This window comes from Solenopsis invicta, chromosome 13, assembly GCF_016802725.1.
Source record: "Solenopsis invicta isolate M01_SB chromosome 13, UNIL_Sinv_3.0, whole genome shotgun sequence".
NCBI classification, from domain to species: domain Eukaryota; kingdom Metazoa; phylum Arthropoda; class Insecta; order Hymenoptera; family Formicidae; genus Solenopsis; species Solenopsis invicta.
Genome location: NC_052676.1, coordinates 11970539 through 11987220, shown reverse-complemented (window position 1 = coordinate 11987220; position 16682 = coordinate 11970539). Strand labels below are relative to the sequence as shown.

At 53.1% G+C, this 16682-nt stretch overlaps 2 protein-coding genes across 2 annotated transcripts; both read right to left on the bottom strand.

Moving 5' to 3' along the window:
• Positions 1-5683: 5683 nt before the first annotated feature.
• On the bottom strand, positions 5684-11916 carry LOC105205174. The gene has a single exon (XM_011174463.3). It carries the CDS (start codon positions 11391-11393, stop codon positions 6201-6203), a length of 5193 nt encoding a protein of 1730 aa, XP_011172765.3. The 5' UTR covers positions 11394-11916; the 3' UTR covers positions 5684-6200.
• Positions 11917-13110: 1194 nt separating this feature from the next.
• On the bottom strand, positions 13111-13797 carry LOC113005019. The gene has a single exon (XM_026139865.1). It carries the CDS (start codon positions 13795-13797, stop codon positions 13111-13113), a length of 687 nt encoding a protein of 228 aa, XP_025995650.1.
• Between the last annotated feature and the right edge of the window lie 2885 nt (positions 13798-16682).

Sequence of the window (16682 nt, the reverse complement as noted above, 5' to 3'; positions counted from 1 at the left end):
AAGACGAATTGTCTCTCGAAATCCGGGCAGGCCAATACCGGCGCGGTCGTGAGCGTTCTCTTTAGGGCGTCAAATGCCTCCTGCTCCGAGGTTCCCCACCTCCAGGCGGTGTTTTTGCGAGTGAGTGCGGTTAGCGGGGCGGCGAGGGTCGCGAAGTCGCGTATAAATCGTCGGTACCACGAGGCGATGCCGAGGAATTGGCGTACTTGCCGCACGGTGTGCGGTACCGGCCACTCCACGATCGTGTTGGTCTTTTCCGGGTCGGTTCGTATGCCCTCGCGGTCCACGACGTGTCCGAGATACTTGATTGTTGTCGTACAGAACCGGCATTTCGCGGGGTTAAGCCGGAGTCGGGCGGACCTTAGTCGCGAAAAGACTTCTCGCAGGGTGTCGAGGTGCTCGTCGAAGGTTCGGCTAACGACGATAATGTCGTCTAGGTAGACGAACACGCTAGGTTCTAGCTCCGGGCCTAGTATGCCGTCCAGTAACCGTTGGAACGTGGCGGGCGCGGAATGCAGTCCGAAGGGCATTACGCGGAACTGCATTAGTCCGCGTCCGGGTACCGTGAACGCGGTAATTGGTCGGCTTTCCGGTGCTAGCGGCACCTGCCAGTAGCCGCTTTCCAGGTCGAGCGTGGTCAGGAATTGCGCGCCGCGAAGTTTATCCAGCGTCGCGGCAATCTGTGGCAGCGGATACGCGTCGCGTTCGGTCACATCGTTCACCCTGCGGAAATCGATGCAAAAGCGTGGTTTGCCGTCTTTTTTCCTCACGATCACGATAGGTGAGCTCCACGCGCTTTGCGACGGCTCGATGATTCCGTTACGGAGCATTTCGTCGACCTCGCGGTCGATGATGGCCTGCATCGCCGGATTCCGAGGGCGGTACCGTTGCTTAATCGGCGGATGATTTCTGACGCGTATCGTGTGTTGCAGGCGGTCGGTCGGTCCGTGTACGGCTTCGAATCGTGGGAGTTCTTCGGCGAGGAAGGCTTGCAGGCGTTCCTGTTCTCCCTCCCCTTCGGCCGCGGGTCGTATCAGGAGGGTTGCGTGCGGGGGAGTGCGTGCCCTTGCGGCGTGTTTCGGTGGCGGCGGGATGGCGATTTGTGCCCGAGCCATGATATCGACGCCGAAGAGTACGTCGGTGTCGAGTCCTGGTAATATTTGGAACTCGTGCGGAATTGCTCGGTTGTCGATGACGATCGGTAGCACGATGCATCTCCCAATCGGTACGCTCGACCCGTCCGCCACGTAGACCTGGCCGGTGACGGGTCGTATCTCTCGCCCTCGGCGTCGCAGACGGTTCGCGGTAGCCGGGCTCACGAAGGAGGCTTCTGAGCCCGAGTCCAGGAGGACCTCGAGCTCGTGCCGGTCGATGCGGAGGTAGATGTGCGGTCGCGGTTTAAATATTACTCGGAGGGCCGGGGTGCGGCAGGGCCTCCCCGGCCCTGGTGGCGTTTCCCGGCGGCGGGTGGCAGTCGCGTGTGTAGACGCCGTCTTTCCCGCACTGGGAGCAGAATTTTTTCGCGATGCGACGGCAGTCGAACCGGGTATGCCCGCGCTGCTTGCAGCGCCAGCAGCATTCGTTCTTGTCGTACGTGATCGCGGCGGTGTTGGTGGCGGTTGGCTTGGGGGCGACGCCGCGATCGCGACATTGCGAGCTGATTTCCTCGAACTCCTCCGCCTGACGGAGCAGGTCGGTTGTTCGGCGGAGGCCGTCGCGGCGGACGTATAACTTGTACCGCGGTTGGAGGTTTTCGTACAGCAGGTCGAGCTGCTTCTCCTTTTCGTACCCGCCGGCGCGTCTCATCATGGTGAGGAGCTCTGTCGCGTACCTGCGGTATGGCTCGTCGGTACCTTGTTTTCGCGCCTGAATGTCCCGTTTTAATTTGGCGATGTATCGCCGTGGTAAGTAATATTCCCGGAATTCGCCGGTGAACGCCTGCCAGTCGTCCCAGGAGTCGCGATTGTTGCGGTACCACAGGAGCGCTTCCCCGCGCAGCAGTTCAGGGAGACCGCGCAATAACTGTGCGTCGGAGAACCCGTACTCTCGCTGTAGTTCGTCGACCCGCTCAAGGAACGCGATCTGGTTCATTTGCTTGGCGTCGGACGCGTGTCCCCCGCCGGCGAGTGGCGGGTCCGGTATCTCGATGCGGATCTCGGCGTGGTCCTCCGGGGGCGGCATGTTCGCGGGCTGATATTCGGGATGCGCGGTCGCGTATTCCCGTAAGCGGCGGCGGAGATCGTCCACGTTCCCGGTTGTATCCAGCCTGAGAGTTTCGAGGTGCGACTCTAGCGCGGTACGGTCTATTCGATAGATCCAGCTTCTTGGCATGGCCAACGCGGGTCTAATTCTCTCCGGACGGCAACGGTCCCTGTTCGGGCGCCATGTAACAACCCGTTTTTCTTGGATAGATATCGCGCACGGACGTAGCTCGTCGGGAATTCCAGGGCACGATCCGGGTTAAGAGAGAATTAGACTCGTGTGTTTGAACGTGTAAAATATGTACAAGTTTTATTGAGTGAAGGGACCAATACAATTGTCTTAAAGCTAGTATTTACAGAGGGCGTGTCACCGCCGATACGTCGTCGGCCGTATCGCGTGCGGGGTGACGGCTATCTTGACCGCGGCGATCGGGAATACCGTCGGGCAACGGTTTCGGCGCGGGGAACGTCGTCGGCGCGGTTGCCGCTTATTCGCACGGCAGGTGCGTTGTTTACGCGGTCGGCGTTCTTTTCGGCGCGCCGGCGGCCTCGTGTTTTTCGGCCTTGCGAGGTCGCGTGCTCGGCTTTTCGCGGTCATCAGCACGGCAGCGGGGAGCGGGGCGGCGCTCGGCCGAGCGTCCCTTTAAATCCGCAGCTGTTTATGTTGCGATCTCGCTCGCAGGCGGGATGCGACGGCTACGTCGAGTACGCTCGACGGAGGCAAAGACGCTTTACCCCGTTTTTCTGTAGCCGCCGCGGTAGGATCGGATCGGTGTCGAGGAAAGCCGGTCGGGCAAGTACGCTTGCCTGAGCCCAAGACGCTTGAGCCCAGCTTCGGCGAGGGGAGACGGGTACGAGAGTGGTAGCCGTCGAGAACGCTCGACAGAGGCCAAGACACTTGACCCCAGGACTACCTCGGGAGACTTCTTCGGAGACTAGTCGGCGGAGTAGCGGTCCGAGCAGTCGGCGGAGAAGAAGCGCAGCATCTTGCTGCTCCGGCGCTTTTATACCCGCATCTCGAGACGTCGGGAACGTTCGGTGGCGGTTTGGTTCGTGTCGGAGCCAGCGTCCCCGCCGCTCGAGATCGGTTGCGTGGTGGGCGGACGGAGGCGCGTGCCGTGCTGGTTGGGGCCGGTGCGCGTGCGCGGCGCGGTAACCGCGACGCGCGGATGCCTCGCTGCTCGCATTGGCGCGTTTGAAGTCGTTTATCGGCGCGTAGCGCCTCGTTTGACGCTCGGCGGATGTTCGGCCGGCGTTTTGCGGACGATGACCGGTCCGTCGGGGGGGGGTCGCGCGGAAGCGGTTTGTTACATGTGCGTAACGTAGACATAGAAAATTTAGCAAAAGAGCAGTTGAGAAAAAAAAATGAATAAAGATGAGCGAGAACGGATATATACATGTATTATAGTAGCCAAGTAAGGAACAGGGTAAATAAATAAATTAATCCAGGGGCTGAGGTGCTCCTCGTTGCTGTAGAAAGCGGAAAAGGTCCCGTTTGAAAAAGTCGAGCAAATCGGCGCCACGTATACGGATGGGAAGAGAGTTTCAAAAGGTGGATGTTGCTGCGTTAAAGAAGCGCTGGAAGGTAGAAGTGCGACAAGTAGGTACAACGAGATCCAGAGGAGAGGCTCTTGTTGTAGCTCTGGGCCTGCGACACGGCAATAACTTACAGGCAAGATAGGAAGGTATGCCGGTGTGGAGGATAAGAAAAATAAAGCAGCCGAGAAGATAGGATCTTCTATCGTCCGCTTGTAGTCAGCCTAGCTGAGAATAATAGGGAGAGACGTGGTCATCCCAGCGAAGATCATAAATGAAACGCACGCATGCATGCGTTCATCAGCCGCCTGAGTTTAATGCTAAGCTGTCCGGTGATGTCGGTCATGACAACGGAGCAGTAATCGAAGTAGAGAAAGATCAGAGAGGACACAAGGCAAGCACGCAGAGGACGCGACAGACAGTGTTTGTAATACTTTAGACGCCACAAGACGCCGTTTACTCGCTGAGATATGGATTTAACTTGCGCGTTTCAATTGAGCGTGCTGGTAAGGGTCAGACCGAGATTGACCACCTGATATGGTGACCTCGATGGGAGTACCGTCAAACTCGAGAGCAATATCGTTGTTCGCTAGGATGGTATTAATGTAGCGAGTACTACCCAGAAGCATAGCCTTGGTTTTCCTGGCGTTTAAGGCGCGAGCCCACCGCTCAATCGCCGAGATATCCTTCCTGATCCTTTCCAGCGCCTGCTCAAGGTCCGCAGGATGAAAGTCGAGGTAGATCTGCAGCACAGTATATCCAGTAGCGCAACTCCCTATCAGCATCTTTGACCTTAGCGTGTACGAAATTGAACTGCACATGCGCGAGCAAGTAGGTAACCAGTCATTGATCTGCTCTTTGGCGCTGCACTAAAATGTTGTATCTCGCTTTCACTAAACTTGAAATATATATCTATTTCATTTCAAGTACAAAGGCTGTTCCCTTGTCATCCTTTTATCATTTCCCTCTCTTTTTCAAACGTATTATTTGCAAGTAGGTTGTTATATTTAAGATATAAAATAAATAAGAACGATATAAATAAGTAGTTAATCACGCAATATACTATACAAACAATAAAAAAGATGTAAACAAAGAAAATAAAAACAATAAAAAAAAGAAATATATATACAATTCAATAAATATTAATAAAAAAGAAAGTGTGTGTGTGTGTGTGTGTGCGCGCGTGCGCGTGCGTGCGTGCGTGCGTGTGTGTATAGTTTTTGTAAAAACAATGTGGAAAATTTAAGAAAAACGTTGAGTATAAATAAAGAGAAAACACTACTTTTAAAACTCAACTTGTGTAATTAAAAATATTACAAGCATTAGTACTTATAATTTTTTATTTTATCATTATAAACTAAGTCTAAATGTTTAATCACCAAGAATATTTATTATAATAAAAATAAAGCAATAACTTATGATTTAAATTCAGTTTTATGAAAGCGAAATACCTCTAAGACTCAATTTGTGTAATTAAAAATACTACAAATATTAGAACAACTTAAATTTCTTTATTTTATCATTATAAACTAGGTCTAAATGTTTAGTTACTAGAAATATTTATTATAATAAAGATAAAGCAATAACAGTAATGATTTAGATTCAGTTTTATGAAAGCAAAACATTTAGGTGATTCAAAACTTTGAATCTAAATCGTAACTGTTTTTGCTTTATCTTTATTTTAATGAATATTTCTGGTGATTAAACATTTACACCTAGTTTATAATGATAAAATAAAGAAATTTAACTTATTCTAATGCTTGTAATATTTTTGAGTACACAAGTTGAGTCTTAGAGGTAATTCGCTTTCACAAAACTGAATCTAAATCACAACTGTTATTGCTTTATCTTTATTACAATAAATTTTTCTGATAATTAAACATTTAGATCTAGTTTATAATAAAATAAAGAAATATAAGTTGTTTTAATGCTTCTAATATTTTTAATTACAGATGTGCGCGAGCGGAGATGTTTAGCGAGTGAAAAGCAGAGCAGCGAAAATTCGGCGGGAAACGAAAAAAGGGGACGGCCAGAAGTGGATTCCGGTTAGCCAAAGCAGATCGGCCTACAGCGTCGATTATAAGTCGCGCGAATTGCTCTCCAGGAACTGCGAGCCGCGCCCGAGATTTTCTCCTTATATGAACAGCGATCCTCCCCGAAAGACCCCGGTAGGAATTCAGTAAATACGACGGTTACTGAAGTCCGTAGATCCTTCGAGAAGGCTCGCTGTTATTGTTTGTCAGAACCAGGAATTCGCCACTCGGCAAGCACGGCCTCACCGCTCGCCAGCAGCATTCCGCCGAGCGAGCGGGAAAAGAGCCGTCACGCGCGATGAGCGTGATGCGCCTGACCAGCCGCGATCCCGAACATCCCGCCCGCCTCGCCCGAGCCAGGGCGATCGGTCCAGGTCGAGTTAATGATAATTACAAAATGCTAAAGCGTCTCCGGAGACCACCCTCGGCGCTAGTCAAGCGACTCCTGGTTCTGTTCGCCCTCTCCAACCGGCAATAATATGAGCTTGACTACTGGTCGCGTGAACTCCGACGCAGCCGTCCGGACAGTGACGACGCGAATCTGGCCATCCTCCCCCACGTGCACCCGCACGATTCGCGCGAGTGGCCAGCGCGACGGAGGAGTGCTCTCATTTCGGAGGAGACACAGGCGTCCCACTCGATAATCTGCGACCTCCCTCCGCCACTTCGGTCGATGGACGAGGGAGTGAAGATACTCACGGGACCATCGGTCCCAGAAATGGTCACGCATTTGTTGCAGAAGCTGCCAGCGAGTCAAGCGGCTCGCCGGCAACTCCCGCATTGAAGGCTCAGGCACGGCCGTAAGAGGGGATCCCACCAAGAAATGACCCGGCGTGAGGGCGGCGAGGTCATCAGGATCGTCGGACAAGGCCTGGAGCGGTCGCGAATTCAGACAGGCTTCCACCTGGGCGAGGAGGGTGCTCATTTCCTCGAACGTTAGGGTCGCGTCACCCAACACTCGCCGCAGGTGATGCTTCAAGGACTTTACGGCGGCCTCCCAAATTCCGCCAAAATGAGGCGCCGACGGAGGATTGAACTGCCACCGAATACGATCGCTGGCAAGCTGTCCGACGATCCGATGCAACTCAGGGCTACCAGGGGCGAAGAAACTCCGCAACTGCGCGTCGGCGCCGACGAAGTTGGTTCCGCAATCGCTCCGGAGGGTTAGACAGAGACCACGGCGCGAAACGAACCGACGCAAGGCCGCCAGAAAAGCGTCGGCAGTGTAGTCGGACACCGCTTCCAGGTGCACGGCACGGGTAGACAGGCAGACGAAGACCGCGATGAATCCTTTGTAGGCCCGCTGGCCTCGTCCTTTGGTTGTTCGCAGCTGAATTGGGCCGGCGTAGTCAACGCCGGTGTCGAGGAAGGGCCTCCCCGCTGTTACTCTCTCCCGTGGAAGGCTGCCCATTAGCTGCTGGGGAGTGGTCGCCCGCCATCGAGTGCAAACCACGCAACGGTGCAGCCACTTCTTCACCACCGCGCGTCCACGAGGAACCCAGTATCGTTGACGAACCATCCCCAGGGTCATCTGAACGCCGCCGTGCAACGTGCGTCGGTGGCAGTCCTCCACCACCAGCCGGGCAAAATGAGAGTCCCCAGGCAGCAGCGCCGGATGTCGCTCGTCATAAGCGAGAAGCGCGTGCTTAAGGCGACCTCCCACGCGCAGTAGACCCTGGTGACCTAAAAGGGGGGTAAATCGGGCAAGAGGGCTGGACGTCGGCAGAGGCTGACCCCGCCGCACGACTCCCAGCTCCAACCGGTAGTGGTCAGCCTGGACTTGTCGAATCCAAGCTAACCTCGTCTCCTCCAGCTCGTCCGTCAGTAGCTTGCCTCCATATCGACCCCGGCCGTCCTCTATGGCCGCGGGCGTAGCAGTCGGTCTAAGACGAAGCCAGCGTCGGCACCACGATGTCACTCTCAGCAGACGATTGAGGCTCGAGAAGCGCAAGAGCTCAGCAGGCTCCTTCACGCTGACGGGCGTGGTCCTGGCCGCTCGCGCGTGAACTCTCTCCTCCGGCCAGCCGTCACGGGGAGTCCCTCGGTCAGCCTCAGGCCAGGACGTCGACTCCGCCCGGAGCCAACGCGGACCCCGCCACCAGAGCTGGTGTGGCACCAGCTCTCCCGGCGCAAGTCCGCGGGAAGCGCAGTCAGCTGGATTATCCGGGCCAGGCACATGATGCCACTGAGCGTCAGAGACCCTGGTCTGAATTTCGGCAACGCGGTTTGCCACAAAGGTCTTCCACCGTGTCGGGTGGCCGCGTATCCAGCCCAGGGCGACCGTTGAGTCCGACCACAGGTGCATCGCCGTCCGATCAAGACCGAGAGTGGCGCGAACGTGTGACGCCAGTCTCGCCAGGAGGGTAGCGGCGCACAACTCCAGCCTAGGTAGCGTCACAGGTTTTATGGGCGCGACCTTAGTTCTGGCCGCAACGAGGCAGGTTCTCCAGGACGCACCGGAGCTAGTCCGCAAGTAGATGACAGCGGCGTAGGCTCGCTCCGAGGCGTCGGCAAACCCATGGAGCTCCGCGTCGCCGATCGACAAACCCGCATCCAATCGTCGCGGAACCCGCACACTCCGTAGAAGGGGGAGTCCCGCCTCGTACTCGCGCCACATTTGTCTATTGGTCTCGTCGAGAGGGTCGTCCCAGCCAAGACTCATCAGCCAAGTCGACTGGAAGGCAATCTTAGCCCGTACCACAACCGGCGCCAGCCAACCTAAAGGATCAAACAGCCGGGCTGTCAAGGACAGCACCGACCTCTTAGTCACGTCGGTCAAAGAGATCGCCGGAATGGCGAATGAAAATTCGTCAGAGACGGGATGCCACTGCAAGCCCAAGGTCCCGTGCGTCTCGGGCGGTCCCCAATCCCGCAGCGCCTGCTGCATGCGGTGCTCCGCCGGAACGTCCCGCAAGATTCGCGACTCGTTAGCTGACCACTTGCGCAGGGGGAAGCCGCCCGCCATGCACATGTCGGTCAGCTGTTGTCGCAACTCCAGCGCCTCCTCCAGGCTTGAGGCGCCTGTCAGAACGTCGTCCATATAAACGTCCCGGCGTAGAGCACGAGCGGCTAAAGGATAGGTGTCCGCTTCATCGTCGGCCAGCTGGCGGAGAGTGCGCATAGCCAGGAACGGTGCACAGGCTAAACCGTATGTCACGGTGTTAAGGCGGAACTCCGCCACCTTATCCCGGATGCTATACCGCCAAAGGACGCGCTGGAGGTCCCGGTCCTCAGGGTGGACCAGAATTTGGCGATACATCTTCTCTACGTCCGTGGCCAGGACATAGCGATGCAATCGCCAGCGCAGTAAGACGTCAGCAAGTGGAGGTAACAGATTCGGGCCCACCAGGAGGCTCCGATTCAGCGACTCTCCGGAGGAAACCGTCGTAGAGCCATTAAACACCACGCGCAGCTTAGTGGTCGAGCTGGCCTCACGCAGTACACCATGATGAGGTAAATAGCTCACTCGGGTTCCCGTCGCGGCGTCCGAGCGAACCATATGTCCGAGTTCCTCGTACGTCCGCATGAAGTCGAGGTACAGCTCGCGCAGTCGGTCATCGCGAGTGAACCTCTTCTCCATCCCTGTAAGGGCGCGCAAGGCAGCGCGCCTGGTAGCCGCTAATTCAGGCAGCGGATTGACCACCGGGAGACGAACGACGTAGCGGCCGTCGTCCTGTCGGCGGTGTGAATGACTGAACAAGTCCTCACACTCCTGTTCAGACGAAGTAAGAGGCGCCGGTCCCACCGAGAGCTCCTCCTGCTGCCAGAATCCTCTCACCAACGAAGTGAGATCGTCCTCAACACGACAATGCAAGGCCAGAGCACGTGAAGGAGTCTCCGCCGCGCTGACGGGCCCCACCAGAAGCCAGCCCAGTGATGTCCGCTGCGCCGCAGGCTGGCCTGGTCCGCCCCTCCGCAGGCCGGTCCGGAGGATGGTGGCATACACGTTTGCGCTCAAGAGGAGGTCCACTGGGTCCGCCCTCAGGAAGTCCGGGTCAGCGAGAGTTAGGCCCGCCAGATGGGACCATCCTGAAACGTTAACCCGCATATCGCTCTCGTAGAGCGGCAGGCGAGGGAATATCAGTGCCGACACAACAATCGGGGAGCCCTCTCGACGATGCGAGACGCGCAAGTCGATCTGCCCGCGTGCAACACCCGTCTGGACGCCACCGACTCCGAACACCGCCACGGAAGCCTGTGAGCGAGGCAATCGGAGTCGCTGTGCCAGCGACTCCGTCACCAGCGATGACTCCGCTCCAGGATCGATTAGAGCCCGCGTAAAGTGATCAACACCGTGCCGGTCGGTTACGCGGACGCGTGCGGTCATCATCAGCGTAGCGACAGCCGCCGCCGGTCTCGGCGTCGTAGCGTGCACCGTGACCGCTGCGACGGCAACAAAGGCGTCATGCAACGTCGAGTGGTGACGCTCACTGCACGATAAACATGTTTTTTGCGATGGGCACTCGGCCAACTTATGCCTTCCGAGGCAGTTCAAGCATAAGCCACTCGCCTCCACGTACTGCCTGCGCTCCGCCACCGACTTCCCGAGATACTTCTCGCACTGTCGCACGTAATGCTCACTATTGCAGAGAAAGCAACGGCCTCGTTGACTTTCCTGCTTACGGACTTGCAACGCGGCCCTCGATCGGGCAGAACTTGAGCAAGCCTTGGACGGGCTAGCCTCGTTTTTCGCGGGTGCGAGCGACTCGAGTGTACGCATCCGTTGGCTGACGAAAACGAGCAACTCATCGAGAGACGGTGGTTCCGTCGTCCGGCTAAGCTGTGTCTCCCACTCGCGTCGCGATACCGTGTCAAGAAGCTCAGTGATTAACTGCACGCAAAGATCGTCACTCCGCGCTAAGGGTCGACCGATCCCTTCCAATGAGCCTAAGGTGGTCTGCACGCAATGATAAATTTTGCGCAACTCGGCAGCAGACTCACCTTTCATCTTGGTCAATGACAGCAACCTGGAGATGTAGGACCGCACCAGGAGTCTCCTGTTCTCATAATGATCGACCAAAGCACGCCAGGTACGCTCAAAGTTCGCTTCCGTTGTCGGCAGTTGTCGAGTCACTTGTTCCGCTTCCCCCTTCAAGCTCGTCTTCAAGTAGTGCAATTTCTCCACCGACGTGGCGGACGGATTGCGGACCACCAGAGAAGTAAAGAGGTCGCGAAAAGCTGGCCAGTCTTCATAACGCCCAGAAAACTGAGGTATGGAGATGCGAGGTAACTTCGTAGCGACGGGAGCAGCCACCGCGACGGCGGGAGCAGCGGCTGCGACGGCGGCAGCGGGCGAGGCGACTGCCGAATTGACCGGTCCAATTATCGCACGTACGTCGTCCAGATATTTGCCCTTTTGTGTATGGTACGAAATATCGGCCTTGAGCATCAAGTCCTCAGTCACATACTCGTGCTCCTCAAGGACGTCTCCGTACTCCATGAGCAACTGCTCATGCCGTGTCACAAATTTGCTCCAATAACCCTCCAACGTCTGGAGGCGGGCTTCCAATAGCCCGAGCGTTATATTCGCTTCTCCGGCCTTCTTCATATTCTCGTACGATCGCGAAAGAAGCCCGAACAAATCGTGCTGTGCTTGCACGAGATCTTCCACAGGGTGACTCATTTCACTCCAACAACGGATGCCGCTTGCAGGATTCTTGAGTCACTTCACCGTCACTGCACTCACTCCAACACCGGCACCAGCAACAAGAGAATCCGGCTCGAAGGACCAGCGAATGTGCGCGAGCGGAGATGTTTAGCGAGTGAAAAGCAGAGCAGCGAAAATTCGGCGGGAAACGAAAAAAGGGGACGGCCAGAAGTGGATTCCGGTTAGCCAAAGCAGATCGGCCTACAGCGTCGATTATAAGTCGCGCGAATTGCTCTCCAGGAACTGCGAGCCGCACCCGAGATTTTCTCCTTATATGAACAGCGATCCTCCCCGAAAGACCCCGGTAGGAATTCAGTAAATACGACGGTTACTGAAGTCCGTAGATCCTTCGAGAAGGCTCGCTGTTATTGTTTGTCAGAACCAGGAATTCGCCACTCGGCAAGCACGGCCTCACCGCTCGCCAGCAGCATTCCGCCGAGCGAGCGGGAAAAGAGCCGTCACGCGCGATGAGCGTGATGCGCCTGACCAGCCGCGATCCCGAACAACAGAAGTTGAGTCTTAGAAGTAATAATGTTTTCACTGATACGTCTTCTATACTAATTGAATGAACTATAACTTACTAAATTATACCAATCGAGGTAAATTTACATTTTAATTCCAGTTCATTATAATGAAATAAAGCTTAATAAGTTGTTTACAATGTAAAATTAGTGTTGATTATAATACATATTAGTGTAAAATAAAATCCTAATATTCTAAAAACTGCTTACAATACAAAATAAATATACGCATTCGGCCTAAGTAATTTTATTTTGTAATCATATACATACTATTTTATATATATACACTATACATAAAGTATGTGTATGATTACAAAATAAAGTTACTTAGGCCAAATGCGTATATTCATTTTGTATTGTAAGCAAGTATAAATATATATATATATATATATATATATATATATATATATGTCGTAGGCAAATAGCAATTTTAGGAAAATAGTATCTGACTAGGCAAATAGCATTTGCCTGCATTTGCCTGGTCAAATAGCTTAGAATTAAAACACAAAATGCCTGCTTTAAAAACCCAATAATTATAGAATTTTTGTGTTTTTCAAACAAGCATGTTGTGTATTTAAAGTAGAGAATTAAAAACACAAAATGCCTGCTTTAAAAACACAAAAATTATGTAATTTATTCTAACCTTTTTTTTTGGTTACGGGAGAAGAGGAAAATCTTTGCAGGCCCCTATCTACGACGGGGGATAGCAGGCCAAACTGGCCGGTGGGACGGACCGTCAGAGAACTAACTCTGCCGGTACCAACTCCCACCGGTCAGCCGTACTGACCGCCCTCATCCGACGAAGGAGGGAAGACGCCCCGGGGCCCGTTACTCCGGGGTGTGAGGGATTCGATGCGGATACATCGCTACGATTCCATCCGCATCGCCTACCCCCTAAAAACTTCTCCTCATGTGCATCCTCATGGGACTTTTGGGCACCCCCCGGTCAACAATACGCTATATCAATCAGTAGAGTGCTCGTCCCTGCATTGATTACTCCACGCCATAATAAACGGGCAGTCCTAACCAGTGATGATCCTAACTGAGTGAGGTTTTATTCAGAATTTCGTTTTTGGCTTCTTCTTTTAAGATCTCCTTGGAAGAGTATTGGAGGGATGGGGTATGGCCGCTGTGTCCTGCAATGAGGAGAAAGTCGTCTGCATACTGACTGCTCAAGGAGCAGGTCTAATTCTAGCCCGGGCCGGCCTTCGGCAGCGAGGTTGTATTCCCGTCATTCTCTGCCTGACCCTTTCAGCCTCCTCTTTTATTGACATTACGCCTTCACAGAAATCGGTGAAGGTTCTCCACTTTGCAGGGTTCTCCAAACTAGCCGCGAAGATAGTTCCAAGTGTAAAGTTCCTGTTAAAAGTCTCTTCCAATGTCTCTCTCTGTGTGTTCCATTCGGTACAACTTAATAGCGTGTGGTTCGCTGTGTCAAAATCTTTATTGCAGTGTGCGCAGATGGGAGACATCGCTCTTCCAATTTTATATAGATATACGTTAAAACAACCATGTCCAGTTATAATTTGTGTTCTGAAAAATAGGCCGCTATTCCTATCCCTGTTTATCCAGTCCTTCAGAATTGGGATCAGGTGTTCCCTCACCCGAGCGCCCGGTAAGTAATCTCCTTCTTCCTCCAAGCGTTCCTTCCAAGTGTCAATGGAGGCGGATCTTTTCAGATTACCGATTCCTGTACGGAGTCTCCTGGTAATGGGTACGTCCTGTTCCCTGAGAGCACACATCCTATGGTATAATCTAGCCCTTTCATCTGCCATAATTTCAATTGGAATCTGTCCCGCCATTATGGCCGCTGTCTCATGCGACACTGTTCTATATGCGGATATTACGCGTAGAGCCATGTTCCTTTTGAGCCGCCTCATTTGTTCCTTCGGAGTTCTTTTCTTCACAGCCTCTGCCCATAACGGCGAAGCGTACAATATTACCGAGTTCACAACATTTACGTAGATGCGTCTTTTTCTTTCGGCTGGTCACCGTAAATTGGGCATCAGTCTCATGAGTGACGCAGCCATTCCCTCGGCCTTCGGGATTATCATTGAAAGATGATGCTTGAATATCCACTTTTTATCGATGACTAGTCCTAGGTATTTCATGCTGTCTTTCGTTGCTATCAGATGCCCGTCTATCCATATGGCGTGTTGGTTCAGTATTTTAACTGGTCTGCGTACGAACATAATCACCTCTGATTTCTCAGCTGCCACCTTTAGTCCCAATTCTCGAATTCTACCGCAAATGCCAGCCATCGCCACCTCGGCGCGTGTTACTGCAGTGTCGGGTGTTTCATCTGCCGCGATGATCAGAGTGTCGTCCGCGTAGCAGATGGCTGTGCATAATTCTGGTAGCTCTAGTTCTAGGACGGTATTATAACCAATGTTCCAAAAGAGTGAACCTAACACTGAGCCCTGTGAGACTCCACATGACATGGGACGCCGTCTTATTTGCGCTTGTTCATTAATGTACATCAAGGTGCGGTCCTTGAAGTATCCTCCTGCGATTCTTCGCAAATAGTTTGGTAGTCCTTTTGCTTCGAGTGCCTCCAAGATTTTCTCCCAGGGCAAAGAGTTGAAGGCGTTCGCTATATCTAAGCTAATTGCTATTGAGACGCCCTCAACTTCAACCCCTTCTACAATAAGGTCTCTCGCCTGTTCAATGGCGTTTACGGTTGATCTACCACCGCGAAACCCGTATTGCTGATCGGATAGTCCCTCAGATTCCACGAGATGTGCCGTGATTCTGTTGGCCAGAATGCGCTCGAATAGTTTTCCTCCCTCTGCCAGGAGGCACAGAGGCCTATATGATGAGGGTGTTCTTTCAGGTTTTCCCCCTTTCTTGAGGAGAACCAAACGGGCCGTCTTCCATTCTTCGGGGAATACGCCCTCCCTGAGACATTTGTTAAAGCATCGACACCACAGCCGTAAAAACCATCCCTGAGTGATTTTAATGGCGGCACCCATTATACCGTCTGGTCCAGGGGCCTTATTGTTACTTATTTTTTTTATCGTCTCGGCTACCTCATTTTCGGACACTGCCCATTTCTCTCCTAATCGCCATGTTATATTTGGGGAACAGCGCGTCCACGATATCTTCTACAATTTCAGCGGGCAGTGTTTCGCATATTGGCGGTCCTGATTTTCTCAGTTTTTTTGTAACGATTCGGTACGGCTTTCCCCATGGGTCTTCGTTTACGGTGGTTAGAAGTTCCTCCCATGCTACTCCTTTAGCTTTGGTGATGGCTTGTCTAAGGGTTTTCCTTGATTCTCTCACCCTGTCGTCCAGTATCTTTTGTGTTTCCAAGGGAGCTTTTCCTCTGGCTCTGTAGGCTCTTCTTCTATGTTTGTTACATGTGCGTCGGAGTTCCGCAATCTCCTCGGACCACCAATAACATGCCGGGCCATGGCCCGACTTTGCCCGAGACGTTGCCACATCCAGGATCTCCGTGAAGGCGGTGCCCAACCAGTTGACCCACTCGCTTGCTGACCATTCGTCACCCTCGATCGCCCAGATCTTCGCTGCCCCGGCCGCTTCTAATAGGTCCTTGTCTAGGCGTTTCATGCTTCAACGTGGAAAGGCAGAGTTAGTTAATTTTGCTCTATCTCTCGCGCTGCATTTGGTTTTTATATTTAGGAATATATAAAAGTGGTCGGAAAGAGAATTTACTCCGTGTTCCACTCTCCAACCCAATACTTTTCCAAATGCCCTCTGGTTTGCTCATGATAGATCTATTGTCGACGATCCTCTCGGGTGGGAAATTGTGGCCGCATCTTTTAGATTCAGGAGGACTAGTACAGTCTCCGCAGCCCACTCCTCTGTCATTGTGCCCCTAAAGTTCTGGGTAGAATCCCAGGCGTACGATCTAGCATTAAAATCGCCTAATATTAGGGTTGGTTCCCGCTTATACCTTCTGTAGACGAAACCTAAGTCATTTAAAAAGTTATCATACTCCCGCGACGGTTTATTTGGGGAAAAGTAGCAGCCGATCAGTATGATCTCTTTCCACTTGACCACCACATATCCTCTACCAGAATCCAATTTTTGGCATTTCTGTGGTTGCGAAGCCCCATGCCATGTTATCGCTACCGTTCGGGGGTTGTCGGTAGACCTGTACCATCGGGAATCCTTATTTGGTTCCAAGATTATTGCAATCAAGATTTTTTCGTCATCAAATATTTTTATGAGCATATCTTGGGCTGCTTTACATCGGTTAATGTTCGCTTGCATTATTAAGCCCATTACAGGTCCGAGTCATTGTCCTTAGAGGCCCTCCGCGCCTCTTTGCTAGTCATTTTAATGTTGTCCGGTGACGTCTCCATAAATATTTCCCCATCAGATGAGTATTCTTCTTCTTGTCGTGAAACATCAGTGAGGGTGGTTATAGCTGGGCTTGGGAAGAGCTGGTCAAGACAGTTGACCGTGACCCGTGGGGGCGCCCCTATCTCATTGTGAGAAACAAGCTCAGGACGGCGGGCGTACCCCTCACGGAGAGTCTTGACCGGCGGTTCCTCGAGACAGTGGTCACCACCCTGTTCCCTCCGGGGCCAGGGGAGGTGGCCCGTCTCGGCGCGCTTCCTCCGCCGGTGCCTGACCGGTGGGGGAACGCGCACGAGGTCTCGAGGGACGAGGTGCTGGGGATCGCCAAACGGGTCCGGGCTAAGAAAACAGCCCCGGGCCCGGACGGCATCCCCATAAAGGTCCTGGCTTTGGTGTCAGGCGTACTAGCGGACGGCCT

Coding starts and splice junctions, on each gene's coding strand:
- LOC105205174 (XM_011174463.3), bottom strand. CDS start 11,393: ATGAGTCACCCTGTGGAAGATCTCGTGCAAGCACAGCACGATTTGTTC.
- LOC113005019 (XM_026139865.1), bottom strand. CDS start 13,797: ATGGCTCTACGCGTAATATCCGCATATAGAACAGTGTCGCATGAGACA.